Here is a 25,370-nt window from a genome sequence, read left to right as displayed (position 1 = left end):
CCTTGGTCAGTAGGGCTGGCACTGAGACAAGGGTTGACTTTCAGGTCTGCAAATAGTGGGCCTGTTACCAGGTGTGCAGATGAATGTGGCTCCTGCCAGGTTCCTGGGAGAATTCCTGCCAGCTCCCTGGGAAGTTCCCTGGGTCGGAAAAACTGGACTGAATTACTGACAGGGGCTGGAACTGAATCACTGGGTTGCTTCAAGGTCAACAGTCAGAACTGAGTCTGCAGTCTTGCCTCCAGGGGTATGGATGGGTGTGTCTCCTACCAGGTTCCTAAGTGGTTAGGACTTCCCTTGGACAATGCCCAGTGGGGTTGGAGCTAGGTCACAAGGCCACTGCAGGATATGGTCAGACAACATTTCAACAGGCCTGCCTCTGGGCAGTGTGTCTCCCATCCCATCCCTGGGAGGGTAGGAGTATCTGTAGACCACAGCTGAGAGAGGCTGGAGCCAGCTTCAGTATCCTTGGTCAGACTGATGTTGGAAGATCTGCCTCTGGGACAGGGACAGGTCTTTCTCTCACTGGGTCATTGGGAGGAAAGGATTATTTCTGGACTAAGGCTGAGAGGGGCTGGAGCCTAGTCATATGGCACTTCAGGGTCCACAGCTGAAACTGAGGTCACTGGACCGATATGGGTGGGTGTGGCCCCCCCTTGGTTGCTTGGAAGATGGTGCTAGCAACAGCAGTAGGGCCAAATGTGGCTGGAGCCAGGCCTGTAGATAGACTGGGCTGTTTTCTGGGTCTGTAGCTTACAAAACTACGGTTTGTGAGTATACCACCTGGGTGCAGCCATGTCCTTTCAAAATGGACTTCTTCAGTCTTGGGCTCTACTAGTGTTTTGCAACCTTTTACTTAGATACTGAAGCTCCCACAGAGGCACTTTTGTCCATGGATAACTACCAACTTACTGTTAATATGGGGGGAAATGAGATGGGGGCTCCCTATTTTATCATTTTGCTCTATAATTTTTAAGGCAAATATCAAGACAAAATACTATTAAATCAAAATACAGGGTCTAATCTTAAAGAGAATATAGGCAAACCTTGTTTTTTTGAGCTTCACTTTATACACTTTGAAGATACTGCATTTTTTATAAATTGAAGGTTTGTGGCAGCTCTGCATTGAGTAAGTCTGTTGGTGCCATTTTTCCATCAGTAGTTGCTTACTTCATATCTCCGGGTCACATTTTGGTAATTTCACAATATTTCAAACTTTTTCATTATTATTATTATATTTGTTATGTGATCTGTGATGATGACTCACTGAAAGCTTAGATAATGGTTAGCATTTTTTAGCAATAAAGTGATAAATGTTAAAATTACATATATTGTTTTAAACATAATATTATATAGCATACCTAATAGATTATAGTATAAATTTAAATGCACTGAGAAATAAAAAATTTATTTGACTCACTTTACTGAGATATGTGCCTTATTGTGGTCATCTGGACACCAAACCTGCAATGTATCTGAAATATGCCAGTGTCTGGAACTGAGATGGCCCCAGAAAGTGTGGGTTATGTGGTGGCTGTAGGGATGAGAAAACGGCAAGCATAGAGCTGAGGAAGAAAAAACTGGAAAGACAAGCAGAGGATGGAGCAAGGAGTCTCTCGTAGGCTAGGCACATGTGAGTCACTCAGTAGTTCTGAGAAGGAGTATGACCTTTTTAAAAGTTCCTGGGTTTGCTGAGGTGCTAAGGAGTGGAGTAGTAATGAGGCAAAATAAAGACAGTAAGATAGTAAAAAAGTATTTGGGAATTGGCTGGCTATGGGCAGATGATGGGAGAGGGAGCAAGGGAAGGGTCTGAGGTACAAGAGGGATTAGGTTGACCAGTCTGCAAGTCAGAATGATGTGTTAGTATGGCTCAGTAGAGAGTTCTGAATAGGAGAGACAGGCATAGAAGACACTGTATAGAGTTAGAAGTTGAAGATGGAGGAATAGGCCCAACTTATGTGGAGAATGAATCCAGCAGATTAGTGAAATGCAGAAAAATGTAATTATGTAAGTACAAGGTGATGGAGGCCTAATTCAGAACTGAGCTCATGGCGGGGATAATGGGGAAAGGAATGTTGGAGATACTGAAAATGAAATACTGATGAGATTTGGTGACTGATTATAGAAAAGATTTTGAATCTTGTGTTTGAGAGAATGAAACCCACAGCAAGTGAAGAGGAAAAGAGGAGATGAGTTGTGTTTGGTATGGTAAACTTATGGTTGGTAAAGGCTGAGGTAGAGGTAGCTGACAGGCACCAGAATCGGAGAACTGAGTTCAGGTCTGAGATACTGTACTTGAAAACTACAATGCTGGGGTGCCTGGGTGGCTCAGTGGGTTAAAGCCTCTGCCTTCAGCTCAGGTCATGGTCCCAGGGTCCTGGGATGGAGCCCCGCATTGGGCTTTCTGCTCAGCGGGGAGCCCGCTTCCTCCTCTCTCTCTGCCTGCCTCTCTGACGACTTGTGATCTCTGTCTGTCAAATAAATAAATAAAATCTTAAAAAAAAAAAGAAAGAAAGAAAGAAAGAAAGAAAGAAAGAAAGAAAGAAAACTACCATGCTGTGCCTAGATTCACTGTGGAAGGGACAGGAAACAGGGGAGCAGGAGGCCAAAGAGGGAGACCTGAAGGTCACAGAATTTGGAGGTGGGAAGGAAAGGACAAGAATATCACAGGGGGAAGCCACTTGGGAAATAGGACATTTTCAAGGATAGGTGAAGCACCACAATACATTCAGTATGATGAAGACTGTTTTTTAAAAAGTGGAAAGTATGTAAAAATATATTCCCGTGTAAATACATTGAAAGAAGTCTGGAAGAATACAAAACCAAACCTATAATAGTCCTTTACCCCAAGAAGAGAGAGGAAGGAGTTAGAATTATGGAGCAAGTGATTCAGTGGGAGCTTAAGCCTTATTGGTGAGGTTTTAAATTTTTCTAAGAAGAATGTATTCACTACGCAATTCAGAAGTACTGAAAACAGAATAAATGGACAAGAAAGCACTTTTAGAGTAGAACAACTATCTCAGGCAGAAATATTCTCTTAAGAAAAGATTTGTCTTTAATATACATTTAAAAGTGACTTACTGTAGCCTATCTTACTTATCTATCAGGTTAAAAATAACTCGGCAACAAAGCTACTTTCTTTAGCTTCATCATATTATTTTAAATAAATAATTGGTAAAGTGGTAACTTTATTTATTCTGGTTGCAGAAAATGAAAGCATTTTAATCACTCTTAATTGTTTCTCACTTTATGCAAGAACCAGGGCAAAACTTTCATTGTAGATGTGTCTGTCTGTAGGACACCCACCATGGGGAAGGAGACCATGAATGTCTGTTGACATAGAAGCACACTGGGTAAATTTTCTGCTTCTGAAAATGGACCTATGACTTTTTTTGGTGAAACTTCCAAGATGGTGGAGCTTTTTTCTTTCTGCTTCTATGTCTCCCTGAAATACTGATCATTTCAATAACTTTTGATTACAGCAAATCACACCATAGAATTCTTCCAGATTCCAACCCTTCAAATAGCTTTATCTCCATCTTCTTCTCCCTCCTTAAGAATCAACGTTCTGTTCAAGAGGACTTAATCTTTATTCCTGCCACCAGACTCTGTTATAGTCAGTGAAAAGTATGAAGGAACAAATTATTTTAAGATTAACAAACATAACTTTCTCTGTTGTAGCATTTACTTATAATAATAGTTGCATAATTTGCAATCAAGTGATATTCTTGTTAGATTATATTCATTTCTTGCCCCAGCAATTGTTTGTTTTTCTGGTATTTGTATTTTTAAAACAGTGTTATTGAGATCCGTATTTTTCAAGACTATGGTTCAGTGATTTTTTTAGTAACTTACATTTTCATCCCACCAAATAAGGTCCTTCAGGGCATTTACATTAATCTCTGTCCCTCCCTGTTCCCCAGCCCCAGAACCAGACAATCACAATCAACTTGCTGTTTTTTAAAGAACTTGCCTTTTCTGGACTTTTGATATAAATTCTAATCATGTAATACTTGGTTTCTTGAGTCTCTACTCTGACTTTAGAGAATGAACCTAGAGATTTTCCTTTTGCCTTTAAGAAAATCACACATTTAAAGAAATACATTGCCTTTCAAAAAGACCATTACAGTACATACTATTTAACAACTAAAAACCTAAAAATATTAATTCTTTTCTTTATTTAAATTCTAAAATTAAAAAGATTCTGAAAGTAATAAATATAGTGCTAGAAACGCTCAAAAGGATCACTTAACTATTGTACATGTTGAAACAGATAGTAAGACGGCTATCCCTGAAGCTTCAAATTCTTTTAACATCTCAAACATTACCTACAATAGAACGTTTTTCTTTTAGAGCATGGATATGTAGCTTTCCCTTCCAGGAAATTTTTTAAGTGGCCTATTTCTTAACATACTAGTTAATGTTTACAGTTTTTCTTCCTCAGCATTTTTAAAAGGAATGAGAGTATCAGGTACACCAAAAGGAACTAGAATGTTCCAGCCATGCTTAAGGGATGTACTTGCTCAATAACCTTCTCATTTCTGTGAGTGCCTCTAACCCACTTAACTTGTACACTGTACTTACACTGTGGAGAAGGACAGGCATGGGCTCCTTTGAAGCTGGCATGCCAGATCAGAAATTATGCTTTTCAGTCTACTGTGAATTTTAGTAATACACACATCTTAATTATAAAAAAACTTTTTTTTTTAATTTTTTTAAGAGAAGGAGAGAGAGGGGCAGGGAGGGGCAGAGGGAGAGAGAGAATCCCAAGCAGGCCTAGCATAGAGCCTGATGTGGGGCTTGATCTCACAACACTGAGATCATGACTGAGCCGAAATCAAGAGTCGGATGTTCAACCTAACAAACAACCCAGGCATCCCTACAAAAAAGAATTCTTAACAGTATTTTAGTAACTGCTGCTGTGAGTTTTAGAAAGCTAATGCTTTCACTGAATTAAGTACTCTGTCTTTGGCTTAGAATTCAGTATAAAATAGAGCATTCCACTGAACTCTAACAAAATCAAGAGTTACTTATCCTTAAGCTTTTTCACTGAATCACTCTAATTGTGAGAAATTCTATGAGGATTAGAAAAATGATTTGTTGATATATAATTATATCCTCAATGCCATTTTTTGACAATTATAGAAATAAAGAAAAAAATGATATTCATATGAATAAATAATGTTCTAAGCTAGAAATTAGCCAATAAGCAGTAACTGATATTGGGCTCTTCTCTTGACTCACAAAACATCACATTTTAAGTGTGTTACTTTCTTTGCTTTTATTTTTGTTGCCATTATCTGAAGATTAGAAAAACAATCCATATTTATACTACATCTTTTTTTTAAAATTTATTTATTTGACAGAGAGAGAAACAGAGAGAGAGAGGGAACACAAGCAGGGGGAGTGGGAGAAGGAGAAGTAGGCTTCCTGCCGAGCAAGGAGCCCGATGTGGGGCTTGATCCCAAGACCCTGGGATCATGACCCCAGCTGAAGGCAGATGCCTGACGACAGAGCCACCCAGGTGCCCAGTATTTCTACTACATCTTAAGAAGAAATGAGACTCCCCAGAAGAATTGGAACAAAGAAAAAGACCAAAGTGAGACAACCTGGGGCAAAAGTACTGAACAAGGCTTCAACTCTAAATATTCAAAGTTATCAAAGAACACTGTTGGCCAAAAATTGCTCCTCAAAAGCCTGAGAAATCAGCCTTAACCTGTTGTTTAAAAATTCATGGGACAATTCACCATTCTGTAAATCTCAGTACCAAAGGTTCTTTCTTGGTTGTTAACTGATAGGGTAACTCTGCTGAAAACCAAACCGTGAGTATAAACGTGGCACACTGATTTTAAAGTACAAAGAGAATGTTTTTTTGTTTTGTAAAGTAAACGAAACTCAGATCATGGGTCAAACAAGAATAGATTTTTGTTGAATTGTTTTTTTTTTTCTTTTTCAAAGAGCAACTAAAAAATAAAAGACAAAAACAAGAAAAAGCCCAGCTAAATGTTTAAATGTTTCTCGACAATTCCGCAAAAAAAAAAGTTGGTAAGCCAAAATAAAGTTTGTATTAGGGGCACCTGGGTGGCTCAGTTGGTTAAGCAACTGCCTTTAGCTCAGGTCATGATCCCAGGGTCCTGGCACTGAGCCCACGTTGGGCTCTCTGCATAGTGAGGACCTTGCTTCTCCCTCTCACTCTCCCTCTGTGCTCTCTTTCTTTCAAATAAATAAATAAAATCTTTAAAAAAAAACTTGTATTAGATAATGGGCTTATATTTAATACACATTGCCAGCCTTTTTGTTGTAAGACTGGTGCAACTAATGAACTGTTAAGGAAAAAAGTAGAAACACACACACACTTCTAGTTTATTTAAAATTTATGAACTAAATAGTAACTTGTTCTAGAAAGTAACTGCAAATGAAAACCACCTCATAAGTTTATTTAATGAAAATTGGCCTAATATTCATTCTGTTACTTCAAGATATATAAAGGATTTATTTTCAATTAAATTTATTTTAATTATTTCCACCTACTTTGTGACACTTCACAATCTATTAAGAGGTATGTAAAGAGTAAACTCTCTGCATGGACACTACAGAACTTGGATGAGTTCCTACTGCGTGACGGTGAGCAGCACGGTTTCTACCTAAATCTCTAAGGCTGCCAAGTGTGCAGGAGTCAGTCTTCAAGGCTATCCTTTATGAACTTAGAAAGTATATAAAAAATTCATAAACATTAACACACATTTGTTTCAACTGGAGATACGCTGACCGGCGGAACAAAGAGTTGCCAGAGCAACGTTAGCTGTGCTGTCTCTCCATAATCTCACTTCTTGATTTGTATCTCAGAAATACAAATTCATTCTCCAAACAGGAAGCTCTTTTCTTGTTACCTTTAGGAGCAAGAAACTTTTTTTTTTCCCTTTCATTTTCTGACTGGATGAATAAAAATGATGATATAAACTACTAAAATTTGAATTTTTCCTTTCATTGCTTTACATATGCATTCCTGGCATAATTCTCTGCCAAGTAATTTGGGAAGATAACATCTACACTAGTGCCTCTCACCCAGACACTTGGCCTTGATATTTAAACTAGAGAAGAAAACTTTGAAAAGTGCCAATGTTTCTGTGTCCCTTCTTCTTTTCGGAACTTTCACACTGCCCAAGGCCAGTTCCTCCATGGGTGTCACCCTTACCCCTCAGTGGTGAGGGCTGAGCACTGCCCTCCCCTCCCTGCTCCAACACAGCTGCCCACCAGGTGCACAGCCTGCTTTCCTGGGTTGGGGGGTTACCCCCTGGCTTCCAAATTCCCTCTGAACACCTTGTTCCATGACCTCCCAGCTTATAAACCAGCCTCTTTTCCTCCATAGACTCTGTGTATGACACACACAATCTGCCTACATTCCATTTCACTCATTATTATAATACCCCAATTGAAGTCAAACACACAAAAAACCAATCCCAACCCATTCTGGTCCAAGTCCACTCCCAGAAGCAACAGCCTGTTCTCTGCCCTCCCCCGAAGCACACACTTGTCCATCCGGCCTATCTCAGAGGCTGGCAGGTGGTAGTGGATCGGGGCTGTGGTCTTCTCACTCATCTCCCCCCAGCACCCCAACCTCTCCTTCTGCACTGGTGCCACACCAGCTTTTATAAATCCAAGTCTGCTTAGATCTTTCGCTGCCTTATATTCCTGCAATCACATTCTGTCATTTTCAAGAGAAAAATCCAAATTCTTGTGTACGGGGGATAGTTTTTCACGATCTTATCTATTCAGCTCAGTATCTTAGCCCACCTCTAGCCTTGCCTACATCCTAAACTCCAGGTGTCCAGAATCTGCAGCTGCACCTGGGGTTCTCCTCCCGGCCGTCCTCCCCACCTTGCATGCCCCAGCACATGCCTTTTTTCTTCCAGGAGCATCCTTATCCTGAGTCCCCTGCCCAGTAGATTTCTACTTTTCCTACTGCCAGTTCACAAGTCGTCCCCTTTCTGAAACCTCTCTGACCCTCCTCTCCCAATGTGGTCTGTGCTCCTACTCTCGCCTCACACGGCACCCTATGTCCTGTATTAGAAGCTCTTTAAAAACACCAGAATCTTACGACTTTATCACCAGCCCGTTTCCCACTGCTTGGACAGTGATGACCTAGTGTAGTGTGCTTACTAATCATACCAATTTTCATTCACTTTTCCTCTGTCTTCCCAAGTGCAGGAGTTAAGTCTCTCATTGTCTGAACTGCCAGCACCTGGCAAGGAAACGCCACATGACTAGACCTCTGTAAAGATTAATGACTATTGAAGGAACCAATACTATAACTTCCTCCAAACTCTCCCTCTCCCACTGATCCTGCAGGTGATGAAAGATTACTTTTCCTAATAAACCGAATTACCATGGTTCCTATCACCTATCCCACCTATCTGAAACTTCTACTGGCTTCCCATTACCTGAAGGCCAGGGGTTCCCTAGCTCACTGCCTTTTTTTTTTTTTTTTTTAAGATTTTATTTATTTATTTGAGAGAGAGAGCTTGAGCACATGAGCACAGGACTGGGAGGAGGAGAAGCAGACTCCCCGCTGAGCAGGGAGCCTGATACAGAGCTCCATCTGATCCTGGGACTCTGGGATCATGACCTGAGCTGAAGGCGACACTTAACCAACTGGGCAACCCAAGCGTCCCCCTTGATTGGTTCTTTTGCATAGAAATGCACATTTCCTTGACCCTCACACACTTTCTCCTCCTATTTCACATCTCAACTTAGGCTTTCCCTGCCTACTCAAACTGTCTCTGCATGAGTCTGTGACTTTCACCTGATTAGTTTCTTAATATGCCCACTTATTAGAGCTGAAATGATCTTCACAGGCTTTTTTGTTTTTCCTAAGTGTTTTCCAATCCCCCCCACCCCCAAACACAGGGCCTTGGTTGGCTTTGTTCAATGCTGCATCCCTTGTCCTAGAGCAGTTCCTGGAACCAGAGGTTAGGTGTTTAGCAATTGTTCAGTGAAGGAAAGATTAAATGCGAAAATATTTCAGGTTGGCATTCAAGGTCGTCACTGACTTGGCCCCACTCTATTTTCCCAGCCTTATCTCCAACCAATTTCCCATATGACACCTGTTTGTAAATTCCCAAATACTTCTCTTGTGCTTCCTGATGGGGCCTTCTTTTTCTTCCTATTTAATTTCTCTTCATCTTTTATAGAAATTCCCTCTTTCATAATGCAATCTAAAGTGGTAAGCTCTTTAGCTGTATTATTTGTTTAATGTTGTAAATACTTTTCAATTTTCTCTGTCTTGTAATGGATTTTTTTGGAATGGAAATATGTTTTAAGTTATAACAAAAGATTAAAAATTCTTAGAAGGAAAAATTATCTATGCTGGGAGTTAAGATTCAGATCCAATTTCACCTCTTTTAAGAAAACTGCATGCCTTCTTCAAGTATACAAAGAGGTTTGCTTTCATATAATTGCAACATAATAGCTAAAAGGCTATATGCAAAATTTATTAGTGACTGTTGGTCCTAGTAACAACTCAGATGTCCATTTTAATTGCAAATAATATTGGCCACTGAACATATTACGAAAAAGCAACCCAAAAGTAACTCATCCAGTTTTTAACCCTGAGCCTACTATAGTCCAACTGATTAAATAATTTGTCTTAAAATACAAACAAAAAAATATATAATAAACCACAAACATTTCTAGTGATAAGAACATGTGAGCCTAAACATCCGAGCAGACAATATAACATATAACATGTAAATAAAAGAAACACGCCAACCTGGATACCAGCTTTGCAGCATTAGCATCCTCTGCTGAATTCATGTCATCCCAGCAGGGTTTTCTACGACTTAGCCGCAGGCTGAGCTGAGGAACGCCGTCACAGAGCTCTGGATGTGGAACTCTGTGAGCCTGAAGAGCTCCCTCACTCCTGGATTTGGGGATCTAGAAAATAAAATTTAAAAGAGAGAAAGACAGATTTAAAAAATCTTTCAAATTAAGGTACTGAAGATAATTTACTCTAATGAGTAACCTAATGTATTAATAATATTCCAGAAAAATATCAACCTTGGTATAGAATTTAAAATACTTAGAAGAACTGTCATATGGCAAAAGGCACAGGGAAGATGAGTAACCGATACTTTCCAGGGGAATGTTCGAACCATACACAGCCCGTGTCCCCATGTCCCTCTCCTGGATTCTGATACAAATCTTCCCCAGGATCACCCGCCCTCCCATCCCCATTCTGTGTAATGAGAGATTATGGGAGTATATCTGACTAGCATCCTGGAGTGAAGGAAAGAAAAAATAGAAAAAGGCAGGGGGAAAAGGGGCCGAGAAACACTGAAATGAAGGATGCCATAGTCAGAAAGGCATCCAGAAATATTTACTACCAACAAGCAAAATATATACCAGTTTGCTAATAGTTCCTGTTGTAATCTTCTTTTATAGGGCAAAGTACGGTATAATACATTTTTAACTAAGGAAATAACTAGGCAAAACCCCACCTTTTTAGTTCTCTTATATCTCTGAAAACATGGGTTGCACAGTACCAAACAAACACTGGTATATTGACTTCTCTTATCAGAAGTTTTGGGCTCCTTCCAACCCCAGAAATATCCTCATGCTTTTATATTAGATCAGAAGGAGTATGAACACAACCTATGTCCTTCTCCTAAAATTGTGTAAAAATCATGTGAGTGTTTCAGGAAAGATTCAAATCCTTGGATCAGTTGTATTTGTTATACTGGAAGCTTTTTCTCATGTCAAAGCTTTCTTTCTTTCTTTTTATTTATTTATTTATTTATGTCAAAGCTTTCTTATGCTTGTCCTTCAACTGGATGGAATGTCACCCATTCATCACTGGCTACTCACCAACTGCCCAAGACCAAACCAAATCTTAACCTCCTTTGAGGTTGAGATAAGAATCCACTGTCCACAGAGCTTTTCTAATTAACCTCAGGTCTTAATGACCTTTCTGAACTTTGAATTCCTGTAATACACCACCACAAAATCTATGCTTGATTTCATGTCATCTGATACCTTCATCTTAGTTGTTTTATGTTTCTAGGTTATATGGCCTCAACCAGAGGCCTGGAGACAGAGATTATAGTGTCATGTTCTTTCTCTTTCTCTCCTCTCCCTGTCTTTCTCTACTTCTTAAGGGTATCATTATTATTTTTTTTGCACTTGAATTTTTATTTATTTACTGATTTCTTTTTTGTAGTTGTTGTCTTTTAAAATTATCTATTTTTTAAAATTTCTTTCCAGTGTTCCAGAATTCATTGTTTATGCACCACATCCAGTGCTCCCTGCAATACGTGCCCACCACCAGGTTGGGTGAGCCTGGATATCATTATTGTTAATGTTTGAGCCATCAAGTCTAGCAAAGTTCTGAACCATTAATATTTATTGTCAGACAACACAGTTTTTCAGTACGAAATATACCCAAGATAGCAACTGACCAAGAAACTAGGATAACAGGCAATTAAAAAAAGTAATATAGGGACAATTATAAGCATAAATATTCAATAAACTCATATCTTTATGAGGATTACATAAAAATAACCTTGAAAATAATTTAGCAAATAGTTACATTTAGTACAGAGCAAAGTAAACACTCAGTAAAAACTAGCTTTTATTAACATTGTTGTTATGTGAAATTTGCCTGAATCTGATGATTACTAATGAACTATTCCATTGCATTTCTCTGTAGAACTTTTATCCGTTCATGAAAATCAAGGATAGCAAGGCAAATTTTTTTTTAAAAAATATGAACTACAGAGTTCATTGAGATAATTGCCAAGATAATTTATGAAAGAAATATTAGGGCACCTGGGTGGCTCAGTCAGTTGAGCATCCACCTCTTGATTTGGGCTGAGGTCATGATCTCAGGGTCTGGGATTAAGCCCTGCACTGGGCTCCATGCTCAGCAGGGAGTCTGCTGGAGGTCTCTCTCTCCATCTGCCCCTCCCCAACTTGTGTTCACTCTTTCTCTCTGACTCTTGAATAAATCTTTTTTAAAAAAGAAATATTTAGATAAACAGATAAACAGCAAGAGAACATCTGAAAAGTACAAATATATGCTGTTATGTATTTCATAAAGGGACTCTTTTTGCATGTGATTATTTTTCATAAGAGTAGACAGAAAAAATAAACACACCGGAAAAGCAGAGAGATTTCAAACTAATTAGCTAAAAAAATTCTCATACCCAGACTTAATTCTCTCTTAATATTAAAACAAATACAAGAGCAGTTGTTTGGCAACATTTCATGATGTTAAAATAAGGACACAGCATCTTAGGTTCAGTGATAATTTGGGAGTTCTAAATTCAATTCAGTAGTTTATGCAAAAGGATAAATATATATATTTTTTCAGATTTTAATTATTTATTTGATAGATAGAGAGAGAAAGCCAGAGAGGGAACACAAGCAGGGTGGGTGGGTGAGGGAGAAGCAGGCCTCCTGCCAAGCAGGGAGCCTGATGCAGAACTCGATTCCAGGACCCTGGGATCATGACCTGAGTCGAAGGCAGACGCTGAACTGACTGAGCCTCCCATGTGCCCTAAGGAGAAATATTCTAAGGTAAAAGGTAATATGCAGCTGATTCCATTTTTGTCAGCTTATATTAAAGGAGACTACATAATACAAATCACTTAAAATTCAGATACTAGAAACTACAACAGCTACGTACACAGAAAGTATATTTTTGTGATGATTTAATCTCTATAGAAATAAACAGGACTGTCATTAACCATAAACTTCACAATATAAACTAATTATTAATAATATATACCAAAGAAGTACAAAGGACTAAACTTGTGCACAGAACATGAAAATACCACATGAGGTTTATGAGAGAACAAAATTGTTAGAAAAGAGTAGTGTAGTAACTGTAGACTACTAGCACTATAGAGTGTGTGTATGTGTATATATATATTTTTTCTTTTTTTTTTAAAGGAATGCATGTTTTTAAAGGGGATTAATGATATAGTCTTGAAGATGTACCTTGAGGGCTATACATTTCATTACATAAATTACTGTAGGAAAACTAGATGAAATTTTAAAACCTGCTACCTTATTGATATTATAAATTTTAGTACAAATGTATGAGCTTTGAGGAAAGGAAGGAGGTCACTTTCTTTGCCTTAGCTGGAATTGAGCTTTTTAGAAACACATGATTTGAGCCTTGGCCTTATTGGGTAGGTAGAAGAGATAGTTTTATTTTTATGCTCTGAGTATCCATCTCAGATTGTGTCAAGTTCAGCGGCTGACTCTGAGATGGAACTCAGTACTCCTTTCATCATAACTCTCTGAGGAGGAGTAGGACCTCAGTCACCCAAGGCCAAGGATACAAGGAGACATGCTATTACAGTTGTAGTTTAAAGCAGTGGTCCTTACCAGGAGCCAGTTTCTGGAGACATTTCTGGTTGTCATGCTGGGGGTGAGGGTGTATGCTACTGGAATCTAATAGGTAGAGGCCAGGATTGTGACTAACCCTCTTTAAATGCACAGGACAGCCTGCCATGAAAAAAAGTGATCTGGCCCAAAATGTTAGCAAAGCTGGACCTGAGAAACCCTGCTTCAGAAACCTGACTGATGTAACTCCTCTCTTTATATACTTTTCTTCCGGTTCCACCTTCCCATTTTTGCCATTGGCATGCTAAGAGGCCCAGATCAGCTGTAGGTTTAGTGGAAATGGGCCACCATTTCTAGGGGTTACCTAGACCTGCACTTTCTAATTAATGGCTGTTCCTGATTCCATGAGGTTCAGCCAAACTCTGTGGGGCAGGAACTCCAAATAGGACTAAAAGTCTTACTCTGATAAATGAAGCTGATGTGCTTGGAGAGACGCACCTGCAGCCTCCCTCATGACATGCGGCTACAGTAGGCAAATGGCCAACAATCTGAGATGTTGACTGAGGTGGCCAGCTTTCTCTTTCCACTGGAGATATGCATTTTTCACACCACACTTTGCTGCTCTATTTTAGTGATTTCTTCATGATAGCTTTTGTTCTTTTTCCTTTTTTTTTTTTTAAAGATTTTATTTATTTATTTGACAGAGAGAGACACAGTGAGAGAGGGAAGACAAGTGGCGGGGGGGGGGGAGGGGCAGAGGGAGAGGGAGAGGCAGGGAGCTCCTGCTGAGCAAGGAGTGATCCCAAGACCCTGGAATCATGACCTGAACTGAAGGCAGGCGCTTAATGACTGAGCCACTCAGGCACCCTAATAACTTTTGTTCTTGAAGGTGAAAACTATAACCCGCCAGCCCCTTCCCCACCACTGCCAACCACCTATGGAAGACATTTTGCTCAGAAGAATCTGCCACTGACTGAGTTAAGGATCTAGGCACATGCTGTGTGATCTATGCGTATCAATGAAATTCTAAGAATTCCAGGGATTGTAAAAAGAGCACATTCCATGCATGTATTTGCAGGCACGGAACAGACTAACACAAGGAATTTGAGCTGCTCTGGAGTTTGAGAAGCCATGGGAATAGAAACACAAGAGTAACTTTTGACAATGTAAAATTAGGAAATATTCTCTTAGGTGTTGCTGCTGTTACTGTTAGAAAGATTTAGTGAACATTTCTCTGTGTTAGGCATGGTTCCAAGACTTGATTTACGTCAGTTAATCCGTTTAATTGTCACAGCAACCCAAAGAGGCAGAGACTATTATTATTGCCATCTAACTAATGAGGAAATGGAAGCGTCAAGAATGTGTTATTTGTCCCATTGAGTGAGTGGCAGTGCTATAAACCCAGAGGGTCAGACCTCAGTACTTGGGCTTACCACTACTTTCTGTATTTGGTTACATGTGAAACATTAGAATTGCAAGAAGAAAAGAAACTTTGGGATGAAAGTCACATTGCATCCTGTATTGCAAACCATTTTCTTCCCCTCCTTCTTTTTCTTCTTCTTCTTTTTTTTTTTTTTCTTTTGGCATTAGTAGTTAAAACTCTTTTAAATTGAACCCTCTGGCATTTACTGAACCATTCTAGCAGTATAATCATAGGGAAAAAATCAGATAGGAGGATAAAACTATATGAAAAATGTATTCATCATATTTTTTATGATAGGCCAAAAAATGAAAGCATTTTAGTTAAGTTACTATCATAGGTAATTATGGCACATCTATATGATGAAGGATCATTTAATCATTAAAATGTCTCTAAAGTTTGTAATGAGACTACAATAATTGTGCTATAATATATAGCCTATTTAGCAAATAAAAACGCATAGTTACATGCCTCCAATAAAACTTAGGTCATCTCCATACTTAAAACATACATGAAAAAATTTCAAAGGCCAAAAAACAAATTCTGCCACAGTCAACACTATAGATGTTTTAATAGGGTCTCATCTTTAGAAATTGAATAAGAAATCCAGCCATGGAAAAATACATCTGTGAAACAAGGCTCTGATTTACCCTGATACGTGACTAACAACATTAAAAAATAACGTGCCTCAACTTAATATTTGTCCATATGAGTCTGTCAGTGTGAGGGCACAATAGTAAGTCCTAAGTATGGGCCCTGTATGCCCCAGGCAAGTGCAGGGTAGGAGTTGTCTGCTCTGCAGGACTGAAAAAGAGGGATAGCAGGTGAACCAGAAGGAGGAGGAGCTCAACTGACTGGCCAAGGACCTGTCCCTTGTCAAGCATAAAAAACTATTTTTTGGTCTTAAGAGTCATGCTAAGTACTGGTCGATTGCTGAACTTGCATTTCAAAATGACAAAAACTGTAAGTCTGTTCTTTTCATCATCAGGTACTTTGCTTTGAGAGGTGTTTGGAACCAGGTAGAAAATCACAATCAAGGCTCAAATGATGAAGGAAACTGTGATAGAAGGAATCGGAAAGTTCATTTTTAACATTTAGACTTCCTAAAGAAAGGTTATTCGACTTCCTCATTTCCTTGATCACTTTCCTCCTCCACTTGTCATTTGTTTGGAGAGAGCAAAGCCTCTTGCCTTCCTTCATGGTCACTGAACTCACAAGCTTCTTAACAAGAAATGGTGACATAACAGAGCATGAGAAAAGAGATGTTCAGTTCCGAGTTTTTTTTTTTTTTTTAACACCTTTTTTGTTTAAAGAAACATGAAAAAAATCCTCTGAGAAAAGCCTTTGTTTTTAATAAAAAAGTCCAAGTTGGCTTTTTAATGGTGAGGTTCATTTACTAAATGGTTGCAATTCTCCTGGTAATTTGATTAATCTATTATGTGTTGGCTACAATGCTAACCGATGTTCCAGGCTGTTTTCTGAGAAAGTTATTAATATGCTTTAGGGAATTTCCGGGGGTTAGTTTCTTATACATAACCTTTCCCTCCTTTTTTTTTTTTTTTTTTTTTTTTTGTGAAAAAAATGGGTCAGTGTTAAAGTTATAACTAATTAAAATATCTTGATCTAAGCTCTAGAGTGAGTCTGTACTGTAGAATAAAATCAGTTTAACTTTGTGAGCAAAACTGTGTAAAAAGAAACTGTACAATTTTTTAAAAAGTGTGCTGTGAAATAGATGAGATCAATTACAGGTCTGCAGTACAGCCCAAGCAAGAGCCCTTAGCACCTGGTTTTCCCCAACTGCTCCTTCCTTACCTCCTTTGCAGAAGTAAGTGCCATCACAGCAGAAACTTCTGTCTGCTTTGTTAATTGCTGGAGCCCTGACTCTTAGAACAGTGCTTGGCAAATAGCTGGCAGCCACTAAATATCTGTGCAATCAGTGAACAAATGAATGACCAAACTCAATGATTTCATCTACCTTCCTCCCGGAAACATGGAAATGTTGACAGATTATCAGGTGATACCATAAAGCCCATTAATTCCCATCTGTAAGCAATACGCTTGTTTTAGCAGTTTCATTTATGTTCACTTTCAAAACTTGTGAGTTAATTTTAAAAATAGCATCGGTATGGAAATGGGAAGAACAGGCAGGAAGCTTTTACTCGGACTACACGGCCCCATAGTAGAGCCATGTGTCCTGGGACATGGGCTCAAGGCAGCCTCACCTTAGAGAAGACACTCCCAGAGACACAGGGCAGTAAGCTGAGGTCTCCTCATATCCACCCAGGCCAATTACTGTTTTACAAAGTTACTCATTCACATCTTTGACTTCAGGTCTTTTATCAGGAAAAAAATTCAGGCAGAAAGTAACTCACAGAAGACTTTCATAAATTTTCCTTCTATTGGCGATATAAAAATTTGCTTAAAATTTTTTGTCATTTATTCTTAATAATCAAAACCAATGATTAATCAATGAGAACATTTATCATCTCATCCTAAATGCAATCTTTTGGCTTCATGTTCTTGCTAACTTAGAGGACAGGATCACGTAGGGTGATGGGACCTTAAAACAGGATATTCTGGAAGCTTATTCCAAAGGGAGATTACGGACACTAGAAGGAATGCCATGCAGGAGTGGTTCTTACACCCAGAAGTGCACATCGGAATGTCCTCTGTAGATTTTAAAAAGTACACCTACCTATATTCATCCTACCACCCCACTTCTCGTCTCAAGGAATATCCCTGAGATGGATGCTGGGCAGGTGTATTAAAAACCACCACAACAAAACACCTTAAAACAATATGTGCTGCTGATGTGAAGTTTTTAAACTTGCCAAGAAGTAAATAGGGTTTTGAAAATAAATGTTAAGGCAAAAAAAGGTGAACTTAAATGAACATTAACTGAATGGTTTGATTATAGCTGGTCATATTAAGTTTCATGTTTATAGATGAAAAATTAGATGGAAAATTAAGAAATTAGATCTTTATTTTAGTACCACTCAGTTCTTGGGATGCCTGGGTGGCTCAGTCAGTTAAGCGTCTGTCTTTGGCTCAGGTTATGATCCCAGGGTTCTGGGATCGAGCCCCACATTGGGCTCCCTGCTCAGTGGGGAGCCTGTTTCTCCCTCTTCCTCTTCCCTTTCCCTTTATGCTGTCTCGCTCTCTGACAAATAAATAAATAAAATCTTAGAAAAAAAAAGAACTACTCAGTTTTTGAGCCGAAGAGAGGTCTACTCCAATCCTTTATTACAAAAATGAAGTCCAGGGGCTCAGAAAACTAAATTGAGCTGCCCAAGATTGTACAGATAGTGGGAAAGTCGGCTCTTAAAACCTTTCTCTTGGCTGAAATGACAGTGAAAAGTAAAGTAATAATGCATAAAATCCAGGGCAAACGGAATGATTAGTGGTAGTTTAAGGAGGCCACATGTCTGCTGTGGCCTAGAAGGTAAGCAGATGGCAACTCCTCAGGCTAGGAGCACACTGCAACGGGGTGTGGAGTTGGAAGCTACCTCATAAAGTCTTGTTACCATCCCCAGCCTGATGTGAAGGTTTTGTTTATTTCGGAAAAATACATTTCTATCTTGTTTAAGTCAATGTTGTTTGGGGTTAATTTATATGCAAGGAAACATAATCCAAACTGATGCAACATTTTGCTCAAAAATACTACTTTATCAGTAAAGCCTTCTTTGACATTATATAACAAAGAGCAGAATTCTCCCTTATGCTCTATTCCCCATTTCCTTGATTTTGCTTTCTTTATCTCCACTCCACATAATGCCATCTGACATACTGTGTATTTATTTAAGTTTATTTGTTTTCTTTTCCCCCTAACCAGACATAAGTTCTATGAGGGCAGGAACCCTCATGGTTTTGTGTTACAAACATGGTGGGATAGGGGGAGGGCAAGGGGAGGTCCAAGGAAGGGCACGGCCCACCTTAAAGGAAAACCCAACTGCTTAACTCTTATTGGGTCAAAATTTAGTCCTCTGGTGACACATTGCTGCCTGGGAAGTTAGGGAAAGTAGTTTTATATCACTGTACCCAGCCAAGGAAGGGAGGGAGAATAGCTCTTGGGAGGCCACTAGCAGTCTTCACCACAGACCTAAAAAATAATAAAGAAGTATCTGAAAAGGATGTCTGGGGAGGAGAATTCCAGATAGAGAAAAGAGCAGAGCAAAGTCCCGAGATGAAACCTGATTCTCAAGTCTGAAGAACAGCAAGGAGGTCGCTGTGGCTGGAGGTAAACGGGTATGAACATTGGCAAGAGATGAAGTCCGTGATGTGACAGAGGGCCCAGACCATGTATACTTGTAGGCATTTAAACACTTTTGTTTTTACCCAGAGCAAATAGAAAATTTTTGGAAGATGCCAAACATAAAAGTTAACACATCTGACTTTCATTTTAAAAGGGTCTTTACTGCTACATGGAGAAAAGACTGTAGAAGGGGCAGAGTGGTGCAAGCAGACAACTAAGAAGTCATGGAGATGCTTATGGCTTTAATCCAGGAAGTGGGGAGAAGACTTTAGATTCTGGATATATCCTGAATGTGGAGGCAACAGGATTAGCTGATGCATTGGACATGGGGCAGGCAGGAGTCAAGGATGATGCCAAAGTTTTTGGTCTGAACACTGAAAGGAAGAAACTGTCATCATGGAGTTAGAAAAGATAGCAGGAGGTACAGATTTTGTGGGTAAATCAGGAATATATAGCTTTAAACATGCTTAAAACTTTAAACTAATAACTTTGCGCATGCATAGTTTGAGACGCGCATAACATAGAGAGGTGGAAATGTCATTTAGGGAGTTGAATATAGTGGCTGGAGATGAGAAGCTTCAACTAAACGTACAAGTTTGGGAGTCATCTACCAGTAACTGGTATTTAAAAACTAAGTAATTAGAAGAGGTCAACTAAGGAGTGTATCTAAATAGAGACGAGAAGAGATCAGACTACAAACTGATATCCCAATTATGCCAAGGACAGAGAGAGAAGACCCAGAGAGACTGAGGAGTGGATAGCGAGGTAGAAGGAAAAACTAAGAGAATGTCCTAAAAGGCAAGGGCAAAGACTTTCAGCAAGGAAGGGACAAATACAGTTGCCATGTAATCCAGCAATTCTAAAACATGCATCTACATAAAGACTTGTACATGAATGTTCAAAACAGCATTGTTTGTTATAGTTAAAAAGTGGAAACAATTCATACATCCATCAACTGATGTATGGATAAGCAAAACGTGTCTGTCTGTAAAATGGAATACTATTCAGTTATAAAAAGGAATGAAGTACTGATGCATGCTATAACATAGATGAATCTCAAAAATATTACGCTAGGTAAAAGAAAGCAGACATAAAAGGATACATTACTCCATTTACATGAAATGTTGAGAATGCACAAATTTACAGAGACAGAATAGCTCAGTGGCTGCCAGGAATGAGCAATGGGAAGTGACTGCAGATGGGTACAGGGTTTGTTTTTGGGAGTGATGAAATGTTCTGGAATTAAATGGTGTAGACAGTTGCACAACTCTGCAAATATAGTAAAAATTACTAAACTCTAGTTTTAAAGGTTAATTTTATGGTATATAAATTATATCTTAGTAACACTGTTATTTAAAAAAGGAAGGCATGATCAAGTGCTTCAAATGCTCCTGACAGGGTGAAGAGGATAAAAATTGAGAACTGATCCCTGAATCTGGCCATGTGGTGTCACTTGACAAGAGCTGCTTCATTCTGTAGTGGGATTGATTAGAGGTCCAGGAAAAAATAGAGAAGAGGAAGTGAAAATGGCAAGCTTATATAGTTTCTTTCAAGGAGTTTTGTTGGAAGGAAATGGGTGATTGCTAAGGGCAGCTGTGGAGAGTCAAGGGAGAGGGTGTTGTTTGTTTTTTTTTAATAAAAGAAGAAATATTACAGCATATTTCTACGCTAATGGGAATGATTCAGTAGACAGATGAAAAACTGATGACCCAGCAGAGGGAGGAGAGGAATCAAAGAGCAGAGTGCTGGGAAGGGTATGAAGGTATGGGCTCTGGTTCACAGTGGAGGGCTGATCTTGGACAGGAGCAAGCTTGGCACACTATTGTAACTAGAAGAAAGGAGAGGACATGGCATGGGGGCAGGTACAGAGTGGATGTGAAGGTGGGAACAGGTGGATATTCTCTCTTCATTTTCTTTGTGAAATAGAAAGTAAGGTCATTATCTGAGAGTGAAGGGTGAAAAGGGGAATGCTAGAGGTTAAAGACCAAGGAGGAAGTAGAAAACAGTTGTCTAAAAGAGAGGAAGAGTGGAAGACTGGAGAGTGTGGCAGTACTGCCAGCAATGAGGGCTGACCTGAAGTTGGTACTCATGTACTTAAAAGTGAGACCTCAAACCTAAAGCTAGTAGAGGGAAGAAAATGACAAAGATGAGGGTGGAAATAAATGAAACAGACTAAAATATAATAGAAAAGATCAATGAAACTAAGATCTAGTTTTTGAAAAGATAAACAAAATAGACAACTTTTTATTTATTTATTTTATAAGATTTTATTTATTTGACAGAGAGAGAAAGAGAGAGAGAGAGCAAGAGAGGGAATACAAGCAGGGGGAGTGGGAGAAGGAGAAGCAGGCTTCCTGGCGGGCAGGGAGCATGATGTGGGGGTCGATCCCAGGATCCCAGGATCATGAGCTTAGCTGACGACAAAACGCTTAATGACGGAGTTACCCAGGTGCCCCAACAACTTTTTATTTCCCCTATAAACATATGGGATAAATAAATCATAGTTCTTTACATTGATAAACTTTTTAAACCAACAATAAGGATAAAATATAAACTAGAATATTTGGAAAAAAATAGGATTACTATACATATGAATTCTGCCTGCATGATTTGAATAATAAAGATGGTTAATAAATAGTAAAACACACACACACACACACGCACACACACACACACCCCAGACAACTTTTAGCTAAACTCACAAAGCAAAAAAAGAAGACTCAAGATTAGAAATGAAAAGACATACTACGACTGAAATACAAATGATCACAAGAGTCTACAAAGAACAATTACCTGCTAAACAAACTGGACAACCCAGAAGGAAAATAGATTCCTAAAAACATACAACTTACTAAGAATCATGAAGAAATGGAAAATCTGAATAGACTGATTGCTAATAAGGAGTAAAGATTAAATAAGTAATGAAAATCCTTCCAATAAACAAAAGTCCAGGAGCAGATGGGTTCATTGGTAAATTCTACCAAATGTTTAAAAAAGAATTAATACAAATCCTTCCCCCCAAAACAGGAGGAGAAAATATTTCCAAACTTATTTTACAAGTTCAGAAAGCCCTGATACCAAAACCAGACATGGATATTACAAGAAAAGAAAATTACAAGTCAATATTCTTGAACATAGATGCCAAAAATTCTTAAGAAAATATTAGCAACCTGAATTCAATATAAATTAAAAATATTATACATACTGATCAGGTGAGATTCCAGGAATGCTTCATGGCTCAACATCACTAAATCAATGTGATACATCATATTAACAAAATGAAAGATAAAAAAAATCATGTGATCATCTTAATAGAAAGAGAAAAAGTATTTGAGAAAATTCAACACAGATTGAAAACTCTCAAAAAACATTCCTGAACATAATAAAAGCTATACATGATAAGTCCACAACTTAACATCATACTCAATAGTGAAAAGTTAAAAGATTTTCCTGTAAGATCAATAACAAGAAAAGGATGTCCACTCTTGCCACTTTTATTCAATGTAGTGCTGGAAGTCTTACCTAGAACACTTAAGCAAGAAAAAGAAATAAACAGCATCTAAGTCAGAAAGGAAGAAATATAACAGTCTTTGTAGGGGACATAATCTTATATATAGAGAACCCTAAGACTACACCAAAAAAGTGTTAGAATAAACTAGTTCAGTTAAACTGTAGGATACAAGATCAATATATAAAAATAATTGCATTTCTATATACTAATAATGAACCATCAGAAATAGAAACTAATCATATTAATAACTGTATCAAAAAGTTAAAATACCTAGGAATAAACTTAACCAAGGAGTTGAAAGACCTGTACACTGAAAACTAAGATACTGAGGAAAGATAGTGATGATGACACAAATAAGTGGAAAGATAATCCATGTTTATGCATTGGAAGACTCAACATTGCTAAAATGTCCATACTACCCAAAGCAATCTATAGATTCAATACAATCCCTAACAAAATTTCAATGACACTTGTCACAGAAATAGAACAAATAATCCTAATATATGTATGGAACTACAAAGCCTCTCATATAGCCAAAGCAATTTTGAGAAAGAATAAATCTGGAGGTATCACATATCCTGATTGAAAAATACATTACAAAGCTATAGTAAACAAAACAGTATGGTAATGGCATAAAAACAGACATATAGATCAATGGAACAGAATAGAGAGCCCAGAAATGAACACACACATAGATGGTCAATTTATTTATGACAGAGGAATCAGAAATATACAATGGGGAAAGGACAATCTCTTCAAATAAATGGTGTTGGGAAAACTGGACAGCCACATGCAAAAGAATGAAAATAACCCTCTTAGACCACACACAAAAGTCACCTTAAGACAGATTAAAGACTTCAATATAATAGCTGATGCCATAAACTAGAAGAAAACAGTGGTAAGCTCTTTGTTACCAGTCTTGACAATGATTTATTGGATTTGACACCAATAGCAAAAGCAAAAATGAACCAGTAGGACTATATCAAACTAAAAAGCTCCTATACAACAAATTAAAAAAACAAAACAAAAAGCAACATAAGAAATGGGAGAATTGCAAATCATCTTTCTGATAAGGGGTTAATTGCAAAATATATGAAAAGCTCAATAGCCAAAAAAAAAAAAAAAAAAAATCCTATTTAAAAATGGGCAAAGAATCTGAATAGACATTTTCCCAAAGACATACAGATGGCCAAGACATACAAAAGATCCTCAACATCTCTAATCATCAGGGAAATGCAAATTAAAATCAGAATGAGAAATTGCTTTATAACTATCAGAATGGTTAAAATAAAAAACATGAAGAAATAAGTGTTGGAGACAATGTGGAGAAAAGGGAACTTTTGTGCACTGTTGATGGCTGCTTAAATTGGCATAGCCACTATGAAAAACAGTACTTCTTGTTTCCTCCAAAAGTTAAAAACAGAAATACCATATAACCCAAGAATTCCATTTCTGGGTATTTATCTGAAGCAAGCAAAATCACTAACTTAAAAAGATACCTGCACTTCCATATTCACTGCAGCATTATTTGCAACAGCCAAGACATGGAAACAACTTAAATGTCCATTGAAATATGAATGGATAATGCGGTATGTATGTATGCCATGGAGTATTACTCAGTCACAAAAAAGGGGAAGTTCTGCTATTTGAGCCAACATGGATGAGGCTCAAATGGCATTATGCTAAGTGAAAGAAGTCAGACAAAGACAAGTACAATATGATGTCACTTAAATGTAAAATCTAAAAAACATAAACTCCTAGATACAAAGAATAGTTTGGTGGTTGCCAGAGACAGTGGGTTGGAAGGCAGCCAAAATGGATAAAGGTGGTCAAAAGAAACTTCCACAGATATATGATAAATAAGTCCTGGGGTGTAATGCACAGCACAGTGACTAAAGTTACAATACTGTGGCAGGAATAAGGAAGGGGTTAGGGAAAAAACAGTGACTTCCCATGTCATCCCTTGACCAGAACTTCCAAATATCTGTAGAGTCTCAAGGGTACACTACAGGGTACCCAAACACGGAATCGGCTTACCCTAGCTATCAGCCAGGACTGGGAGATCTGTGCTCCTCTACACCACTGATGATTTTAAGAAATCATTCAGCTAGGGGGAGGAGAGACAAGATGGTGGAGGAGTATGGACTGAAATGACATCAGATCGCAGAAGTTTAGCTAGATAGTTATCAAACCATTCCAAATACCTACAAACTCAACAGGAGATAGAAGAGAAGAAGAGCAGCAATTCAGAAAAATTGACCACTTTCTGAAAGGTAGGATGTGTGGAGAAGTAAATCGGAAACCACAGGAAGATAGACTGCAGGGGGAGGGGCCGGCTCCCGACAAACAGTGGATCAATGGAACACAAAATCAGAACTTTAAGAAGTCTTCTCCACTGAGGGATATCACTCCAGAGGCTAAACAGGGGGTGAAGCCCTCACAGGAACAGTGTGGTCTCAGGACGTGCAGAGTCACTGGAAGATTGAAGGTGTCTGAGTGTGGCAAAGTTCCCAGGTATCGGAGCGGGGAAGCCAACTACAGAGACAGAGTTGAGGAGTGAGCTCTCAGGTTGGGGTTACCTTAAACCGTGATCCCTGGCACAGTCGAGCCACCGCTCTTTGAGCAGGGACCCCACAAGTGGCAGATCCAGGGAGATTCACCTTCCTCCTCTGGAGGCAGGAATCTGCTGGGTATGGAGACTCCAAATGGGGTTGTGTTCCAGAGACAGAAACACTTGGTCACAGGCCAGGTGAGACCAGAGTGTGCCAGAGACCAGGGGGATGGGAGTGACTGACCCATTTTCTCTGAGGGCGCACTGAGGAGTGAGGCCCCCAGCTCTTGGC

General features: G+C 38.7%; 1 protein-coding gene across 9 annotated transcripts in view; it reads right to left on the bottom strand.

Moving 5' to 3' along the window:
- The window catches only part of FAM13A (family with sequence similarity 13 member A), a 362,418-nt gene that overhangs the window by 125,362 nt on the left and 211,686 nt on the right, over positions 1–25,370 (bottom strand). For all 9 annotated transcript variants that reach the window (XM_044224511.1, XM_044224510.1, XM_044224506.1 and 6 more), the window contains one exon: positions 9,767–9,930. In XM_044224511.1, coding sequence (XP_044080446.1) covers positions 9,767–9,930 — 164 coding nt within the window. The remainder of the gene's footprint in view (positions 1–9,766; positions 9,931–25,370) is intronic.

Source organism: Neovison vison, chromosome 11, assembly GCF_020171115.1.
Source record: "Neovison vison isolate M4711 chromosome 11, ASM_NN_V1, whole genome shotgun sequence".
In the NCBI taxonomy this organism is placed as follows: domain Eukaryota; kingdom Metazoa; phylum Chordata; class Mammalia; order Carnivora; family Mustelidae; genus Neogale; species Neogale vison.
This window is presented reverse-complemented; position numbering and strand designations above follow the sequence as displayed.